At 51.1% G+C, this 17,889-nt stretch overlaps 1 protein-coding gene and 1 pseudogene across 3 annotated transcripts; one reads left to right on the plus strand and one right to left on the minus strand.

Moving 5' to 3' along the window:
- Positions 1-213: 213 nt before the first annotated feature.
- On the minus strand, positions 214-5,151 carry ALDH3B2 (aldehyde dehydrogenase 3 family member B2). 3 transcript variants are annotated; one of them, XM_035722891.1, is made up of 10 exons: positions 5,037-5,151; positions 4,349-4,512; positions 3,627-3,737; positions 3,306-3,426; positions 3,052-3,137; positions 2,849-2,930; positions 2,218-2,604; positions 1,714-1,880; positions 1,076-1,175; positions 214-803 (listed from the first exon to the last, which is right to left on the minus strand). In XM_035722891.1, exons 3-10 carry the CDS (start codon positions 3,654-3,656, stop codon positions 619-621), a joined length of 1,158 nt encoding a protein of 385 aa, XP_035578784.1. In that variant the 5' UTR covers positions 3,657-3,737; positions 4,349-4,512; positions 5,037-5,151; the 3' UTR covers positions 214-618. The 3 variants fall into 3 exon arrangements, with proteins under 3 accessions (XP_035578784.1, XP_035578782.1, XP_035578783.1); XM_035722889.1 differs by lacking the exon at positions 5,037-5,151 and having other exon boundaries at positions 4,349-4,683; XM_035722890.1 differs by lacking the exons at positions 1,076-1,175; positions 5,037-5,151 and having other exon boundaries at positions 4,349-4,683.
- Positions 5,152-16,443: 11,292 nt separating this feature from the next.
- On the plus strand, positions 16,444-17,088 carry LOC113914428 (annotated as a pseudogene).
- Positions 17,089-17,889: the final 801 nt, after the last annotated feature.

Raw genomic sequence — 17,889 nt, forward strand, 5'->3', positions numbered from 1 at the left:
CAGCAGCCCCCCACCCATGGGCTGCCTCCCCACCCAGGCTCCCCATCCCCTCCCTTGCTATTAAAAAAAGAAAAGACATGGCACTGTATTCTGGGAACCTAATTATAGATCTGATACAAGGGGTCCTTTCTTTTTTTTTTTAAAGATTTTATTTATTTATCTGAGAGAGAGAGAATGAGAGGTAGAGAGCATGAGAGGGAAGAGGTTCAGAGGGAGAAGCAGACTCCCCGCTGAGCAGGGAGCCCGATGCGGGACTCGATCCCGGGACTCCAGGATCATGACCTGAGTGAGCCGAAGGCAGTCACTTAACCAACTGAGCCACCCAGGCGCCCCACAAGGGGTCCTTTCTAACCACAAGAGCTCCATCATCAGACATATCCAAACAGAGGGTCGGGTCAGTGAGTCTGTCAGGGGGCTGCAGAGGGGACTTTGGCCCTGAAAGTGGCGGGACCAGCGGCCCAGAGGTCCTGCCCAGCCAGGAGCTGTTGAGACAAAGCCCCAAGAGCAGGATCTTTGCACTCCCGGACAGGACCCCCACCTTTCAGGGACCACTGAACACCTGGGCAGTAGCAGGACAAAGGGGTGGTGGCGTTAGGACGCTGCAGGTGCAGGGGGAGCTCAGAGAAGGGTGCAGCTGTGGGAGCCCAAGGCCCAGCCTATCAGCTGCTGCCTGCTGTCAGTGTAGGGCGGGTAGTAGAATTCACTGAGCTTCTCCAGGCCGGAGGGAGAGAGCAGACTGGCACGGTGGTGGGAGAAGGTGTCGAAGGAGAACTTGCCACGGTATCTTCCCATGCCACTGTTACCTGCATGGGCACGGAGGTGAGGGCCTGAGGCTGGCAGCCCAGCCAGCCTTCGCAGCAGCTCACTGCCCAGGCGGGAGCCCACAGCTGGCGCGGTGCTCAGGGAAAGCCAAGCCACTCTAAAAGCCATTTTGCAGATAGGTAAACTGAGGCCTTTAGAGGCCCAGGGCCTGGATCAAGGTAGAACAGAGGGTGAAGGCAAAACTGGGCCCTTCCAGGGTGGCAGTACCAACCCCGGGGGTGGGGGCTGGAGAGTGGAGGAGGGCAGGGCTCACCGACTCCCCCCAGCGGCAGGGACGGCAGAATCAGGTGAATGAAGCCCTGGTTGCCTCCAAAAATGCCGCTGCTGGTCCGATCCAGCATCTGGGTCACTACCTGGGGGGAGGTGGGAGAGGCCCGGTGGTGGGCTGGTCATCAGTAAAGAGAACTTGGGTCCCCACCCATTCCATGGGGAGCAGAGGAGCCTCCCCTGTTCCCATCCTCTACTGAGATGTCTCCCCTGTGAGCACTTTCCACACAGAGAGGAGCCCGTGGCAGGAAGGGGAGACAGCACCAGCAGGGCACAGGCCCCACCGTGGCCAGCCTGGCTCTGCCTGTCGGGTCCTGGCTTGGCTCTGCCCCCTCCCCCCTCCGGGGCATCTGCTTGCCCATACAGGGCCTTTGCTTGGTTTAGGAAGACCGGGCTCTCTGGGTAGAAAAAGGCACCTTTTCTCTTGGTGGAAGCTGCCACGGCCACACATCTGACAGTCTTTTGGCCTTGCCCAAGCCCCCTCTGGCAGGAGTCCTTGTTCAGGGAACCGCTGTCTGGATGATGTTGCCCTAACCCTCCCACCGTGGGCTGTCAAAGGGAAGGTCGCAGGTCTGCACCTTTTTCAGCCCCTCTCTTGTCCCAGCCCTGCCGGAGCACCCCCACCTGATTGCTGTTGGAGAAGGCATACAGGGCCAGGGGCTTCTCCCGACGGTTGATGAAGTCGATGGCCTCGTCCAGGCTCCTCACGTTCACGATGGGCAGGATGGGGCCGAAGATCTCCTCCTGCATCACCGGCTCGGTCTCCTGCACGTCCACCAGCACCGTGGGGGCTGCGGGCACAGGGGACGGCTCAGCCCTGGGGCCGGGCAGGGGAGGGGGGGCACGGGCAGGGCTCAGGGGCCTTCTGGGGAAGGGAGCATCCCCGCAGCCCCCGGGAAGGCCGGTGAGGGGCTCTCCAGCCCCGGCGGGGGCCGAGGTGGAGCGGAGGTCAGGGAGGCAGGGGCCCAGGCTGGGCTCGGTGGTCCAGCTCAGGGAGCCTCGGGGCGGGGCGCCGAGGGGCGGGGGCGGGGCGCCGAGGGGGCGGGGCCCAGGCTCGCGGCCCAGGCGGGCCCCGCGTCCCGGAAGGGCCTTGGCAGGGCGGCCACGGTGGCGGCAGGGCGGACTCACCGATGTAGCGGTCGCTCTCGTCGCTCTGGCCGCCGATGACCACGCGGCCGCAGCCCAGCAGGCCCCGGAGCCGCCGGAAGTGCTTCTCGCTGATGATGCGGCCCAGGCTCGGGGAGCTCCGGGGGTCCTCGCCGTAGAAGCGGGTGATGGCCCTCTGCAGGGCGGGCAGCAGCCGCTCCTGCGTGTCCGGGCTGCACAGGACGTAGTCGGGGGCCACGCAGGTCTGGCCGCTGTTGAAGTAGCGGAACCAGGCCACGCGGTTGGCCACGGTCTGGGGGTCGCAGTCGTCGTCCACGTAGCAGGGGTTCTTGCCCCCCAGCTCCAGCGTGACGGGTGTCAGGTGCTTGGCGGCGGCAGCCATGACGATCCTGCCCACTCGGGGGTTCCCTGGGGTATGGGAGTTGACTGCCCATGTTCAACCAGCCCTGGTGGGATGGTCCAGGCACCACCTCTTCTGGCCCATTGTACGTTGTCTGCCGGGATCTGTCCCAGGCCCGGCTGCCCCAGCATTCCACCCTCTAAGGCCCAGGGGCTGACTGCCATCTGGGATGCTCACCACTGCTGGTCACCAGCTCCTCTCTCCACAGCCTTTCCCCCCCCCAACACACACCCTGGTTGAAGCGACTCTCACCAGTGAAGAAGACATAGTCGAACTTGTGCTCCAGCAGCTGCTGGGTTTCCTGGGGCCCTCCCAGGACCACGGCAAAGCAGCTCTGCAAGGCGGGGCAGGTGGTTCAAGGGACACTGCAGGCCCAGGGGACAGCTGGCCCTCCCCAGCTGACAGGGGTGGGGGGTGGGGGACACTGGGGGCTCATGGGGTGGGGCCATCCTCACCTGGTCCAAGTATTGGGGCAGGACCTCAGCCAGGACCTTCTCTGTGCCCTTACTTAATTCTGATGGCTTCAGCACCACGCAGTTCCCTGCAGGGACAGATGGGGATGTCATGGGGGAGATGCCAGTGCCCCCACACACACCCAGGGCAGAGATGCAAGGAACGTGCCAGAGACTGGGGGTACCACATAAATGGAATTCTGGGGGCCCCCTTTGGGAAGGGCTATTGGGCATGGGACTCAGAACTCTCTCCTCACCTGCAGCAAGGGCACCCACTAGCGGCACCAGGGTCAGGTACACAGGGTAGTTCCAGGGGGCGATGATGAGCACGAGGCCCAAGGGCTCCTTCCGGACGAAGATCGAGTCCAGCTTCACCAACTGTAGTGCAGGACGCGTGGTAAGGCGTGGCGGGGGAATCACCCCAAAGCTGACCCCCAGGGTCCTCGAGGGGAGGACTGGAGTCCTCATGAGGAAATGGGTCCCAAGGAAGTCAGAGACTGGCGGTGGGTCGGAGGTGGTGAAGAGGCCTGGGCTGGAGCTGCTGCTGGGCCCTGCCCCCGCCCCCGGCAGCCGCTCACCAGGCTCTTGGCCACGGGCTCATCCTTCATCCAAGTGTGTAGGTTCTTGAGCGCCAGGTCAACCTCGTTCTGGCATATGATGAGCTCGGACAGCTCTGCCTCAAAGACTGACTGCAGCGGAGAGAGAATTCAGGGGTCAGGCCTGGGCCCTGGCAGGGAGGGGATCTAGTGCTTGGGATCCCCAAGAGTCCCAGCCCCGGGGTTATGGAGACAGCCTCCAGAGGCAGCACAGCCAGGCCCCTGGGAACAGCACAGTGAGCAGTGCGGAGGGCCCCAGGACAGGTGACCTGGGCTCCAGCTCCCGCTCTGCCACTTCCTAGCTGCGGGACCTCGGGCAAGTGTCTTAACCCCCATGCACCTCAGTTTCCCCCTCAGTAACATGGGGGCCGTGCCTCACAGGTTTGGATGGGTTAAGGCTGGCACACACTGCATGCCAGGGAAGGGTCTGTGAAATAAACAGGAATGAATTAGGGGCACCCCCAGGGGCTGGGGTTTGCCGGGTGCTTGGTGCCCCCCTCAGGGAGGAAGCTGTGGCCCCCATTCCGCGTGTCCCCCCCAGCCCCGCCTCCCCAGCCCCCCCAACCCGCCCTCCACCCGCCGCCCGCCCCCAGCCCCGCCCCGCCCCCCGCCTCCCCAGCCCCCTCAGCTCCGCCCTCCTCCGGCCCCCGCCCCCAGCCCCGTCCTCTCCCCCCCGCCTCCCCAGCCCCCTCAGCTCCGCCCACCTTGTGCAGGTCCTGCCACAGCGCCTCCTGCAGAAGCTGCTTGTTGTCCCGCAGGAAGCGGCCCAGGCCCTTGAGCTGCTCCGCCCGGAACTCAGCTGGCCTCGTCCGCCCTGAGCCGAAGGCCTCCCGCAGCCGCCGCAGGGTGTCCGCGAAGGGGGTCCATCCTGCAGGGAGAGGGCAGCGTGGGCCGGGGCTCTCCACCTTCATGGGCATTCTCCCCCGCGCCCCTGGCTGTACTGCTATGGGCTCACGGACACTGCTACAAGGACTCGCGTGTAAACCCAGAGTGTAACCCCAGAGTGCCGGGGGACAGCTGGCCCTGCACCCCTCCAACACATGGGTCCCTCCCATTTCCTTCTGAGCACTTCCTGGAGGAGGAGGCCTGAGTGGGCCACTGGCACCACCCATCCTCAGCCCCAGAGTTGACCCGGAGCACCCGGAGCACTGCCCTGAAGCTCTGCCTGGAAGGCCAGCATCACCCTCCTTCATCCAGCTCTCCCTGCCTGGGGTTCAAACAGCTCCCGGTCCTATCAGCCCTGCTCTAACTTTGTCCGTGGCTCCCTAGTACCTCTCTAGGGCCAAAGGCCTCAGCCCTGAATAAGGCCCAGAATGGAAGAGTCTGGGATGAGTTATGGCACCCAGGTGTCCTGATGTCCATCCCAAGACCCTGGCCCCAGCTCAGTCATACCTTTCCCAGGTGAGGTGTGTCCTCAGTGTGCACACACTGGTAGTGTCTGGGGACAACCTCAGACTCAGCTTTTCCACGGCCAGATCCCCAGGCCCAGCCCCACTCTTGCCCAATAAAAGGGAAAGCAGAGCTGGGCGGGGGCGTGCCCAGAGGGGATGGAGCTGGCCAGCTGGTTCCTGCTTCTCATCCAAGGTGCCTCCTTGCCTGCCCACTGCAGGTGAGCAAAGACCCAGGGCTTGCTGATCTGGTTGTTTACCAGGGCAGGCTTCAGCTGGGCCTGGGCCATGTAGGTGACATGGCCAACTTGGCCAGTCGCCCCCGGACCTCGCGGTCTAAACATGGAGGAACAATGACACTGAAAACAATTCACAAACGGATCGGTGGGTCACAGGCTCTTCGAGGTCAGTGAGGACCCCACCAGCAGGCTCCAGCTGCGGCGGGAGAGGGGCAGGGGCAGGCTCTTGGAGGGCCGGGGTTCTGGACAGAGGGGCTGGGGCTGGCATGTAGCCAGGTTTTGAGAAACGAGGCACAGCTAGGCAGAGCTTTCACACAGGGCACTGGGGCTCAGTCCGTGGGCGGTGGGCACACCAGGGAGCATAAGCTAGACAGGAAACCCAGCTGGTCTGATTATTACCCCCGGTGCTGGGGGAGGGGACCTGATTTACCCTCCTCGGGGGGGCTGCTGTATGGTGGCTTGGGTCCCAGTCCATGTGGCCCACAGCTGCTCGCCCCACCAGCGGTGAGCCCTGCACCAGTGTGTGTACCCTGTGCTTCTTTAAGTGACTTGGTAGCGTCTTTCTCTAGCTTCCAGAGGTTCCACAGTGAGACTGCAATACTTTCAGAAGCAGAAAATAGTAAGTGTCTCTTTTACAACCATAAACCAAAGACTCAGCTCCGGCTTTGCCTCCCAAGCAGCTCCCTCTTTTCCTCTCCCGACTCCCCAGCCGTCCCCATCACAGCCCTGGTGACACCTGGCTGGTCCTAGTCTGTCCACATGCTGCCTCCTTCCCCAGCCTAGGAGCTCCTTGAGAGAGGATGGGGTCTGTCCCCACCCCCACCCCCAGGCCCAGAGGGAGGGTTCCTCCAAGGGTGCTCCCAGGATCTGTGTGTCACAGGTGGAACGTGAAATCCAGGCACATCCAGAGTAGGGCAGTGCCTACCTCCCTGAGCAGAGGCAGCCCCCGGTGCCTGGCTCCTGGCCCTGCGCCCCCCCTGCCCATTTCACTCCGGAGACTCCCGGGCCCCACAGACCCCGAGTGTGGGCTCGGACCCTGGATCCCTTGCTGCACCTTTTGCCTTCTTTGCCTGACATTCTGCTTCCAGAGGCACTGACTCTGCTCCTATCCCCCGTCTCACTGCCAGTCCCCCCGGCGCCCACCAGACCCCCAGGCCCATGCCTGGCAGTGGAGTGGCCCTGGGCGGGGGGGGGCGACTTAGCAGAAGCTGCCTCCTACTTCAAGGCTCTAAAACATTCCCCAGGCGGGGCCAGGGGTTGGCTGCAGCCGGACAGAGAACAGGCCTGGGAATTCCAGGCTGTTCTGGATGTGCTGACAGGGGCTGGCAGGGAGTTATCTGAGGAGAAAAATCCCCAGGGGGTTACACGATAAAATATCAGTGAGATCCTGGCAGCAAATGCTGCCTTGTCCAGGAAGCCCTCAGCCAGCAGAGTTTTATGGCCCACCCAGGTCCCTGCACCAGCTCTTCATGTCCACCACCCCCTCCATCCGCACACCACAAGGGGTCCTTTATTTCCCCTCTCTGAATATGTCCGACAGACATCCTTGGGGCAGAGGAAGGGGCCATTGCCACTGCAGAGAGCCTGGGTGCGTGGGGCACCTGCAGGGCCCATTTCTTCTCTCATTTGCGGCAGGACCCTGGGCAAGTTACTTAACCTCTCTGAGCCTCTCCGGGTAACAACAGTGAGCGACACAGTCCTTGAGAGGGATCACGCAGGAAGATACAAGAATAGACAAGATGGGTCACTGCTCCTAAATGTTGGCTACCGGTATTTCCTCGGGTCCTTGTTGAGCACACGGTAAGTCCTGGGAAGCAGCAGCCCGAGCCCAGGCGCTGTCGCCATCTCTCACCAGTTGTCTGACCCCGTCCCTCCACCAGCCCTGAGTTCTGTCGGGTCTGACCAAGGCCACCGGCTGCGGAGGGCTGTGGGCAGAGCGTGGGCGAACCCACCGGGTGTCCTGAGATCATCCTTGGCTGTGACTGGAGTCAGCTGAGCAGGAGCCGCCACCACCCACAGCCCCCAGGCCTGAGTCTGGGCCCGATCCCGAGATGGCAGTGTGCTGTTAGGACACTGGGAAGGGAGCTTCAGGGCTGGCAAGGCCCATCTAAGAGCAGAGGGTGGGGGTGGCAGCTGAGGAGGCCTCCTGCCCCCCAACCATTGGGTGATACGCACTTCAGATGGCTGAATTGTACCTTAACGAAACGAAACGGAACCAAGAAGCCCGGATAGCTCAACCTCCGTGGGGATTGGCAAAACGTAAAAGAAGACCGTTGTAAGCCGTCTTTGCTGCCCCACTTTACCAGTTTCCCGCGGCTGCTCTAACAAAGGGCCACAGACGTGGTGGCTGAGGACAGCAGAAATGTATTGTCTCAGGGCTCTGGAGGCCAGAAGTCCCAAATCAGGGTCATGCTTCCTCCCGCAGTTCCAGGGCAGAGTCCTTCCCCGCCAGACATCCGCAGCTGGGAGGGAAGAGTGTCCGTTCCGGGCAGACGGGATACCAGTGAAAACCCCCCAGGACAAGAGGAAGCCCCACGCACCCGCACATCGGTGACACAGAGCAGGGGGAAGGCGGGGGGACAGGCCCAGGGCACCCTTGGATGGGTACAGCCACGGGAAGGCAGACGCTTAACTCCCTGAGCCGCCCAGGCGCCCCTAGATGATTCTCTCCAGGAGTTCTGCTCCTATAAGGAAGCCAAGAATGGGTGGTGTCTGAGGGGTGGGTTGGGTTGAGCGTGGGGAGATCCAGGGGGTACATATGGGTGTTTACGGGGATGAACCAGGTGGGGAGCCCTTGTCGGCGGAAGGTAGAGGGGCAGGGCATGTGGATGTGGGGTGAGGGCTCACAGAGTTGGGGGCGGAGAATGAGGGACGGATTTCCTCTGGGGATTTCTGTGTTTTCCATGATGTAACAGCAGCCAGAGTGGGAGAGGGAGGCAGTTGGGCGTGACAAATCTGAGGACAGAACAGCGGCTCTGGTTGAGGCCTTGGAGGTTTGGCTATGACCTTCCATTGAGATTTGACAGACTCCTATGGACCGAATGGTGTTCCTCCAAAATCCGTATGGTGGATATTTAGAGAGTGCTCCCTTTTTGGTGATTACAAACATTGCCGTGAGTAACATCAGATATATGTCTCTTGGAGTTTCTCTTCGGTGTGTATCTGGCTGTTAAGATGTGTAGGTGGTATGTTCATCTTCAACTTTTCCAGTATTGCTACACATGGTCTGGATGTTGCCTCCAAAGAGATTGACTAATTGAAATTTCCCCTAACATTGTATGGCAGTTCCCCCTGCCCCATATCCGCCACAACATTTGGTATTCTCAGACTTTTTGCTTTTTGTCAGTGAGTGTAGTGGGTTGAATGGTGCCCTCCCCCCGCCCCCCACAAAGACACGTCCATGCCCTAACCCTGGGAGTCTGTGAATGAGATCTTCTGTGGGAAGAGGATCTTTACTGATGTAATTAAGTTAAGGATCTCGAGGTAAGATCATCCTGGATTAGCCAGGGGAGCCCTAAATCCTATGATGAGTGTTCTCGTCAGAGAAAGAGATTTGAGATAGAAGAGGAGGTGGCCGCGGGCCATGAGCCAAGGAGCCCCCGGAGCCCCCAGAAGTTGGAAGAGGTAAGGCAGGACCCTCCCCTAGAGGCGCTGGAGAGAGCGTGGTCCTGTCATACCTGATTTCAGACTTCTGACCTCCAGACTGCGAGAGAATGAATATCTGGTTTCTAAACCACCAAGTTTGTGTAATTTGTCACCGCAGTCCTAGGAAACTGACACAATGTGTATGTAACAGCATCTTACAGTTGTTGTAATTTATATTTTACCAGTTACTGCTGAGGTTGAGCACAGTCTTATTTGCTTATGGGCTCTTCGGGCTTCTTATCAGTTCTTTCTTTCTTTTCTTTTCTTTTTTTTTGCGTGGTTTTCTACTGTGTTATTTTTCTTTTGTCTTATTGGTTTGTAGGAATTCTGTATATTCACAACAGTAACCCTTTGCTGTGTATCTGGTTTTTTTTGGTAACTAATAAACTTTATTTTCTAGAATTGTCTAGGTTCACAGCAAAATGGAGTGAAAAATACACATAGTTCCCGTATACCCCTTTGTCCCCCCCACACGTACTCAACATCCCTCATCAGAGTGGCACAGGCATTAAAATCAGTGAATCTACACTGACACATCATCATTCCCCAGAGTCTACAGTTACGATAGGCTTCCCACTCAGTTTTAGGCATTCTATGTGTTTTGACAAATGCATAATAACATGTACCCACCATTGTAATATCATAAAGAATAACTTCACTTTCCTAAAATCCTCTGTGCTCTACCTGTTTGTCACTCTCTCACTCCAAACCCCTGACAACCACTTATTTTATTTTATTTTATTTTATTTTTTACTGTTTCCATAGTTATTCCTTTTCTGGAATTCCACATGGCTGGAATCACACAGGATGCAGCCTTTCAGATTGGCATCTTTCACTTACTCATATGCATTTAAGTTTCCTCCATGTCTTTTCATGGCTTGATAGCTCATTTCTTTTTAGCCCTGAATAATATTCCATTGTCTGGGTGGACCATCGTTTATTTATCCTATGGATAGAACTTATGGAAGGACATCTTGGCTGCTTTCAAGTTTTGGAAATTATGAATAAAGCTGCTATACACATCCATGTGAAGGTTTTTGTGTGGACACAAGTTTTCAACTCCTTTGGGTAAATACCAAATATTTCACTTGACTTTTTTCTTGCTTACATGGTTTCTGAGAGTTCAGATATAATTTTTATTTTTGTTCCTCTATAGATCAGTATAGATAAGCTATCCCCCCTCTGATTTCTTCCAAGATTTTTTCTTTATCTTTGATTTTCTAAAGTTTGAATGTAATATGCCCAGATGTAGCTTTTTTTGCATTTATCCTGCTTGGTGTGCTCTGAGATTCCTGGATCTGTGGTTTGGTGTGTGATGTTAATTTGGAGAAATTCTCAGTCATCACTCCTTAAAATATCATTTCTGTTCCTTTTCTATTTTCCTTCTGGTTTTTCTATTACATATATCTTACACCTTCTGTTATTGTCCTACAGTTCTTGGATATTCTCTTCTTTTTTTTTTTTTTTCTTTTGCCCAATCTTTTTTTCTCTCTACTTTTCTATTTTGGAAGTTTCTCATGTCATATCTTCAAGCTCAGAGATTCTTTCCTCAGCCATGTCCAGGCTGCTAATGAGCCCCTCAAAGGCATCCTTCATTTCTGTTACAATATTTTTGATTTCTAGTATTTCATTTTGATTCTTTCTCAAAATTTCCACCTCTCTGCTTACATTATCTATCTGTTATTGAATGTTGTCTGCCTTTTCCATTAAAGGTCTCAGCATGTTAATCATAGCTCTTTTAAAATTCCTGGTCTGGGCGCCTGGGTGGCTCAGATGGTTAAGCGTCTGCCTTCGGCTCAGGTCATGGTCCCGGGGTCCTGGGATCGAGTCCCGCGTTGGGTTCCCTGCTCCTTGGGAGCCTGCTTCTCCCTCTGCTTCTCTCTCTCTCTCCCTCTCTCTCTCCCTCTGTCTCTCATGAATAAATGAATAAAATCTTTAAAAAAAATAAAATAAAATAAAATTCCTGGTCTGACAATTCCGACATCCGTGCCATATCTGACTCGGTTCTGATGCTTGTTCAGTCTCCTCGGGCTGTTTTTTGCCTTTTAGTATGCTTTGCAATCTTTTTTCGAAAGGGGGACATGATGCACTGGGTAGAAGGAACTGTGGTAAATAGGCCTTTAGAAACGTGGGGAAGTGTCATGGAAGGGAGGCCGCGGTGCAGTCCCGTGGTTATGTCTCAGTCTTTTGGTGAGCCTGTGCCCCTCTCCTGAACTCGAGAGCTTCTCCACTTTTTCTCTCCTTAGATGGGACAGGATGGTTAGAGGGGCCTGGAGTTGTGTATTTCCCTTCCTCCAAGTGGGGTAGGCTCTGGTAAAAATCATTTCCGCTGAGGGCAGGCCTTGTTAAGAACAGAAAACTCGGCATATTTCAGAATTGTTCTCTTCCCCTCCCCCCGCTGGAAGCACGAAGGGATTTTTCTCCAACATTCACTGTAAGGATCAAGTAGAACTCCTAGAGGTTAAAACCTATGAAAGTTGTGTGGAGGGGCCCCCCATAACTGGGGCCCCCTGGATTTTTGAACTCTCGGAGTTATCCACACTGAGCCTCCAGAAATTCCCTGATCACAGTTCAGGTTTTCCTGCCCTGGCACCGGTTCCTGCAGAAGTTTCTTTTCATAGGTGTGTTTCTGCTCTTCTAAGTTGTATTTCTCTGTATCCACTCCTCTGTCTCGCCAGTCCTGGGGGCAGCAGTTCGCCCTATGACTTCACTTCTCTGACCAATCCAAGAAGTGCTGTTGATGCCTCAGTTTGTTCAGTTTTGTACTTGTGGTTAAGAGGGAGTGAGGACTTCTCAGCTCCTCCTGTGCTGGGCTGGCAGCCAAGGAGCTATCTTGAGAATATCTTCTCTGAGCTGGCAGCTTGTATTCCCACTCTGTTTATGGTACCCCTTGTGGATTAGATTTGAATTTAGTGTTGAAGAAGAGAAGACCGAGCCTTGACATCTGGGAGCTGGGATGGCACGACCAGCCAGGACTTGCTCTCTCCTGTTGAACAGGAACAAGTCCACAGAATAACAGAATCAAAGACATTCTGCAGCTCTGATGGATGGAGACAAAAACAAGACCATTCCACAAACACGACTGAACGCTAACAGGCACGAACACTGTCCGAACCACAATAACCACCCTACCATTTCTCCATCCTGATAATGTGTGACTGAGGCTGTGGGCCAATTGCAGCTTTACCTTCGTGCTCATCTGCACTCCATATAGATAAAATGTGTTCAGATACCCAATCATAGAAAGATTCCGCTCTAAGAGCACCTGGTCCAGAGCAAAGCCCAGCATCTTCAAACCTCCCTCCAGTTACTCAATGCAAACACAAATCCTCTAAGTCTTTTCCAACACCCTCTTATTGAGATACCTTCTCCATCTCAAAAGCAATAAATCCAACTTGTTCAAAGATTAATGTGTTCTCATTGATCTTTGGCTGGAGGACATTGACAATATAGTCCAATTTGTTTCTACTTTAAGATTCGTGCTTTTTATATCTTGTTTAAGAAATTTCTCTCTACTCTAAGTTCATTTAAAAAGTTGGGTTTATGTATGTGTTTTCTTCCCAAAGTCAGCTTTTCACTTTAAGTTCTTTTAGAATTTATTTACTTTTGTGAATTGTGTGAGGTAGAGATCTAATTTAACTTTTTTCCCCCCATAAATATAACTCATTGTTCTAGCAACTGGCTGGATGATAAATCACTTGTACTAAGTCTGTTTCTGTGTTCTGTACTCTAGTTCATTGATTTATTGATTTCTTGATCCCGATACCAATGCTATCCTGTCTTAAACACCATTGTTTAATAAAAAGTCTTGAAATCTAGTAGGGTAAATTTCCCTACCTTGTTTTTCTTCTAAATTGTCTTGGCTTATTCTTGGCTTATTTGGTCTCCATAAACATATTAGAATCAGCACACCAAATTCCGTGAAAACTTCTGTTGGGGTCTTGATTGGAAGTGTTTAAATTTATAGATCATCTTTGGTGAATGTGACATCTTTATGAATCTTCCCATCCATAAACATGGATATCTTTCCACCAACTTAGCTCTTTATTACTGTCTTTTAATACAGTATTGTATATTTTTCCACTAGCACATCTTTAGCTAGATGAATACCTAGGTAGCTTGTTTTTATTGCTGCTCTAAAAATCATACTTTCTAAAAGGGTGTAGGAGTATGGGAATGCAATTTATGTCTTTGTATTAATCTTATTTTCATTACTGGTTCTAACAATAATGAGGTTTTCATGTAAATGAAGGTAGAATCCGTAGAAATTGACAGATTTCTTTCTTTCTTTTCAATTCTTACATTGCAGTGGTTCTTCTCATTCTACTGTGTGCAGTAGGACCTCCAGTACAATGTTGAATAGACGCAAATGACAGTGGGAATTTTTGTCGAGTTCTTGTCCTTAATGGACTGTGAATAATTCACCTTTAAAAATAATGTTTGCTGCACATTTTTGGAAGATTTCTTTACCTTTCTTTGGAAGATTTTCTATACCTAGCTTGATGAGAAATCTTGTTGATTTTGTTTATTTTAAATCATGAATGGATATTGAATTTCATCAAATGTTTGGACCTAGTACCTTGCTCCTAAAGAATGAAATAAAGCAAAGGTGATGAGATCTCATTTTTAAGACTGGATTATAAAGGATTATGAGACACAGAACATTAAAAGGATTGTGCACCATGACTTAATGGGATTTGTCCCAGGAAGGCAAGGGTGATTCAGCATGAGGAATCAATCAATATAATATGCCACGTTAATAAAATAAACAGGAAAAAGCATGATCATATCCTTAGATATAAAAAAATTTGACAAATTCAACACACTTTCATAATCAAAACCACTGGGCAAACTAAGAATTGAAAGGAACTTTCTGAACATGATAAGAAGCATTTATGAAAAACCCACAGCTAACTTCATCCTCGGTGGGGAAAGACGGAGAACTTTCCCCTTACAATCAGGAACAAGACAAGGAGGACTGCTTTCACCATGGCTGTTCAGTATTTTCCTGAAAGTTTAGCTGGAGTATTTAGGCAAGAAAAAAATAAATAAATAAAAGGCATTCAGATCAGAAAGTAAGAAGTAGAGGTGCCTGGGTGGCTCAGTCGGTTAAGCATCTGCTTTCTGCTTGGGTCATGATCTGGGGGTCCTGGGATCAAGCCCTGTGTCGGGCTCTGCTCAGCAGGGAGTCTGCTTCTCCCTCTCCCTTTGTGCTCTCTCTCCCTCTCTCCCTCTCTCCCTCTCTCTCAAATAAAATCTTAAAAAAAAAAAAAGAAAGTAAGAAGTCATACAGGTGATATTACTCTGTAGATAAGAATCCCGAATAACACATACACCCACTACTAGGGCCAATAAACCATTTCAGCAAAGCTGCAGAGTACAAAGTCAACACTTAAAAATCAGTTGTGTTTCTATGTACCAGCAGTGAACTATCCGAAAAGGAAATTAAGAAAACAATTCCATTCAAAGTAGCATGCAAAGCAATAAAATACTTAGGAATAAATTTAACCAACCCATAACATGTTTGTTACTTCCTTTTCCAGGTCCTGCTGGAAGGTCCACTGACACTGCTCTCAAGGTCCGGATTTCGACTAACAGCCTATTCAAGGCAATTTGGACTTTCTCTGACATGATCCAAAAACCTTTCCAACCTCCACCCACTGGCCCTTTCCAAATCCGCCCTCTTGCTTTTAGCTCTTTGCTATGGCAGCTCTCCACTGCCGGGTATCAAAATCTGTCTACTGCCGCATAACAAATCCCCCCACCTCCCAAACTCAGTGTCTTAAAATAACCATCATTTATGATCAAAGTGAATCTGGCTGCAGCTTAGCTGGGCCCTCTGGTTCAGTGTCTCTGGTGTGCTGGATTTTGTCAGCCTGGATTTTGGAATTGCTATGAATTAGTGGCCCCTTGGCACCTCCCATTCTCTTCCTGCAACAGAATGTCTACAGGATCTATCCTGCAGCTCATTGCGTCCTTACCAGTCAAATCAGTCAGGCCTTGACCTTGGCCTGGTGCTGTTTTGTGTGTCAGCTTGACCTGCTGCAGCACTAACACATCACAAGCCCTCCCTTGTTGCCCCCAGAGCACTCCTTTCTAGACAAGACCTTGCTTATGCCTCAGACAGCCTCTGATCAGTAAGCTGAGTGCAGATCTATCGCTCGTGGTCATGGTCCAGCCACCCTGTTCACAGCACCAAGTGTTTTACTTGGGTGCCTGGCACCCCTTGCTGCATGCCGGGTTAGCCCCCTGCCCAGGGACTTACAGATCTTGGGATAAATGACACGTAGGTACCAATGGACATGAAATAATATCTATTACTCACATAATAAACAGCAAAAGGATTCCCCAAGGAGAAGGCTCAGGTTAAATCTAGAGCAAAATAAGAGTGGCTTCAGGCTTTCATTGTACTTTGGGGTACACTTGGGGTGGGACCAGTATGCAGGCTTGGGTTTCCATGGTTGGAATTAGAAATTTGGTTTGAAACTTCTCCCAGTGCCAAGGAATGGGGGCTGCACATGGGCCTTCTTATCAGGCTGCCCAGATGCGGGGGCCACGGGGGAGGATGAAGGCTTGAAAACCATCAGCGGTCAAAACGACAAGCATGGAGTCTTTGTCCCTATTAGACACAGGCTAGATCATGACCCAAGCAGAAAGCAGATGCTTAACCGACTGAGCCACCCAGGCACCTCTACTTCTTACTTTCTGATCTGAATGCCTTTTATTTATTTATTTTTTTCTTGCCTAAATACTCCAGCTAAACTTTCAGGAAAATACTGAACAGCCATGGTGAAAGCAGTCCTCCTTGTCTTGTTCCTGATTGTAAGGGGAAAGTTCTCCGTCTTTCCCCACCGAGGATGAAGTTAGCTGTGGGTTTTTCATAAATGCTTCTTATCATGTTCAGAAAGTTCCTTTCAATTCTTAGTTTGCCCAGTGGTTTTGATTATGAAAGTGTGTTGAATTTGTCAAATTTTTTTATATCTAAGGATATGATCATGCTTTTTCCTGTTTATTTTATTAACGTGGCATATTATATTGATTGATTCCTCATGCTGAATCACCCTTGCCTTCCTGGGACAAATCCCATTAAGTCATGGTGCACAATCCTTTTAATGTTCTGTGTCTCATAATCCTTTATAATCCAGTCTTAAAAATGAGATCTCATCACCTTTGCTTTATTTCATTCTTTAGGAGCAAGGTACTAGGTCCAAACATTTGATGAAATTCAATATCCATTCATGATTTAAAATAAACAAAATCAACAAGATTTCTCATCAAGCTAGGTATAGAAAATCTTCCAAAGAAAGGTAAAGAAATCTTCCAAAAATGTGCAGCAAACATTATTTTTAAAGGTGAATTATTCACAGTCCATTAAGGACAAGAACTCGACAAAAATTCCCACTGTCATTTGCGTCTATTCAACATTGTACTGGAGGTCCTACTGCACACAGTAGAATGAGAAGAACCACTGCAACGTAAGAATTGAAAAGAAAGGCGGGTGGGGGGGCAGGATCCCCGGCGAGATCCCGAGGCTTGCGCGCCCGCCCCCGCCCTGGCCCCCAGCGCCCACCCGGTCGGCCCGGCTCATCCATGATCAAGGCGATCCGCATCTTCAACAACCACGGGAAGCCGCGGCTCTCCAAGTTCTACCAGCCCTACAGTGAAGATACACAACAGCAAATCATCAGGGAGACATTCCATTTGGTATCTAAGAGAGATGAAAATGTTTGTAATTTCCTAGAAGGAGGGATTGTTACTTGGAGGATCTGACAACAAACTGATTTATAGACCTTATGCAACATTATATTTTGTCTTCCTGTGGATTCTTCAGAAAGTGAACTTGGCATTTTAGATCTAATTCAAGTATTTGTGGAAACATTAGACAAGTGTTTTGAAAATGTCTGTGAACTGGATTTAATTTTCCACGTAGACCAGGTTCACAATATTCTTGCAGAAATGGTGATGGGGGGAATGGTATTGGAGACCAACATGAATGAGATTGTTACTCAAATTGATGCACAAAATAAACTGGAGAAATCTGAGGCTGGCTTAGCGGGAGCTCCAGCCCGTGCTGTATCAGCTGTAAAGAATATGAATCTTCCTGAGATCCCAAGAAATATTAACATTGGTGACATCAGTATAAAAGTGCCAAACCTGCCCTCTTTTATTTTTTTTTTAAGATTTTATTTATTTATTTGAGAGAGAGAGAGAATGAGAGATAGAAAGCACAAGAGGGAAGAGGGTCGGAGGGAGAAGCAGACTCCCCGCTGAGCAGGGAGCCCGATGCGGGACTCGATCCCGGGACTCCAGGATCATGACCTGAGCCGAAGGCAGTCGCTTAACCAACTGAGCCACCCAGGCGCCCCCCAAACCTGCCCTCTTTTAAATAAAAAATTAAAAAGGCCACTCCCAGGTAAAATCCAGGGGGAAAAGTCATCTAAGTTTACCATGCAGTTGTTTACCAAAAATAGAGGAGGAGAGTCTTAACTTTTGCTCTTGGATTTAAGTCAAGGTACTGTACAAAATTTGTGTAAAATCGGTATGGAAGTTCAATGTTGCTTTTCTTGCTCAGTGATTTTGAAGAAATTGGGTAGTTCCAGTGTGATATTTCTCTTTCTTTTCTAAACTGCATTCCCGTGCCCACCTAAGGCATGCCTCTACGTATTGGCTGCTACAGTATTTCAAAAAGTGTTTGAGACATTTCTTTAAATTATGTACAATCCAAAACGTTGGTGTTTTGTATGGATCACAAGTGCAGCATTCCATAATTCTTTGTTATTTGTCACAATTGTTATTTAAAGAACCAAGTATGTATTGCACGAAAACATTATGACCTTTTCCTCTTAGTAAATTTAAATAAACTCCAAGGCAACTGGACTTCTAAAGCACCTTTCTGTTTGCCTGATACCTACTTTAGCAATAATTTTTTTTACGACCCTCTGACTCAACAAAGTAAATAGAAGTATATTTTAT

The sequence above is a fragment of the Zalophus californianus genome, chromosome 11, assembly GCF_009762305.2.
Source record: "Zalophus californianus isolate mZalCal1 chromosome 11, mZalCal1.pri.v2, whole genome shotgun sequence".
Taxonomy (NCBI): Eukaryota; Metazoa; Chordata; class Mammalia; order Carnivora; family Otariidae; genus Zalophus; species Zalophus californianus.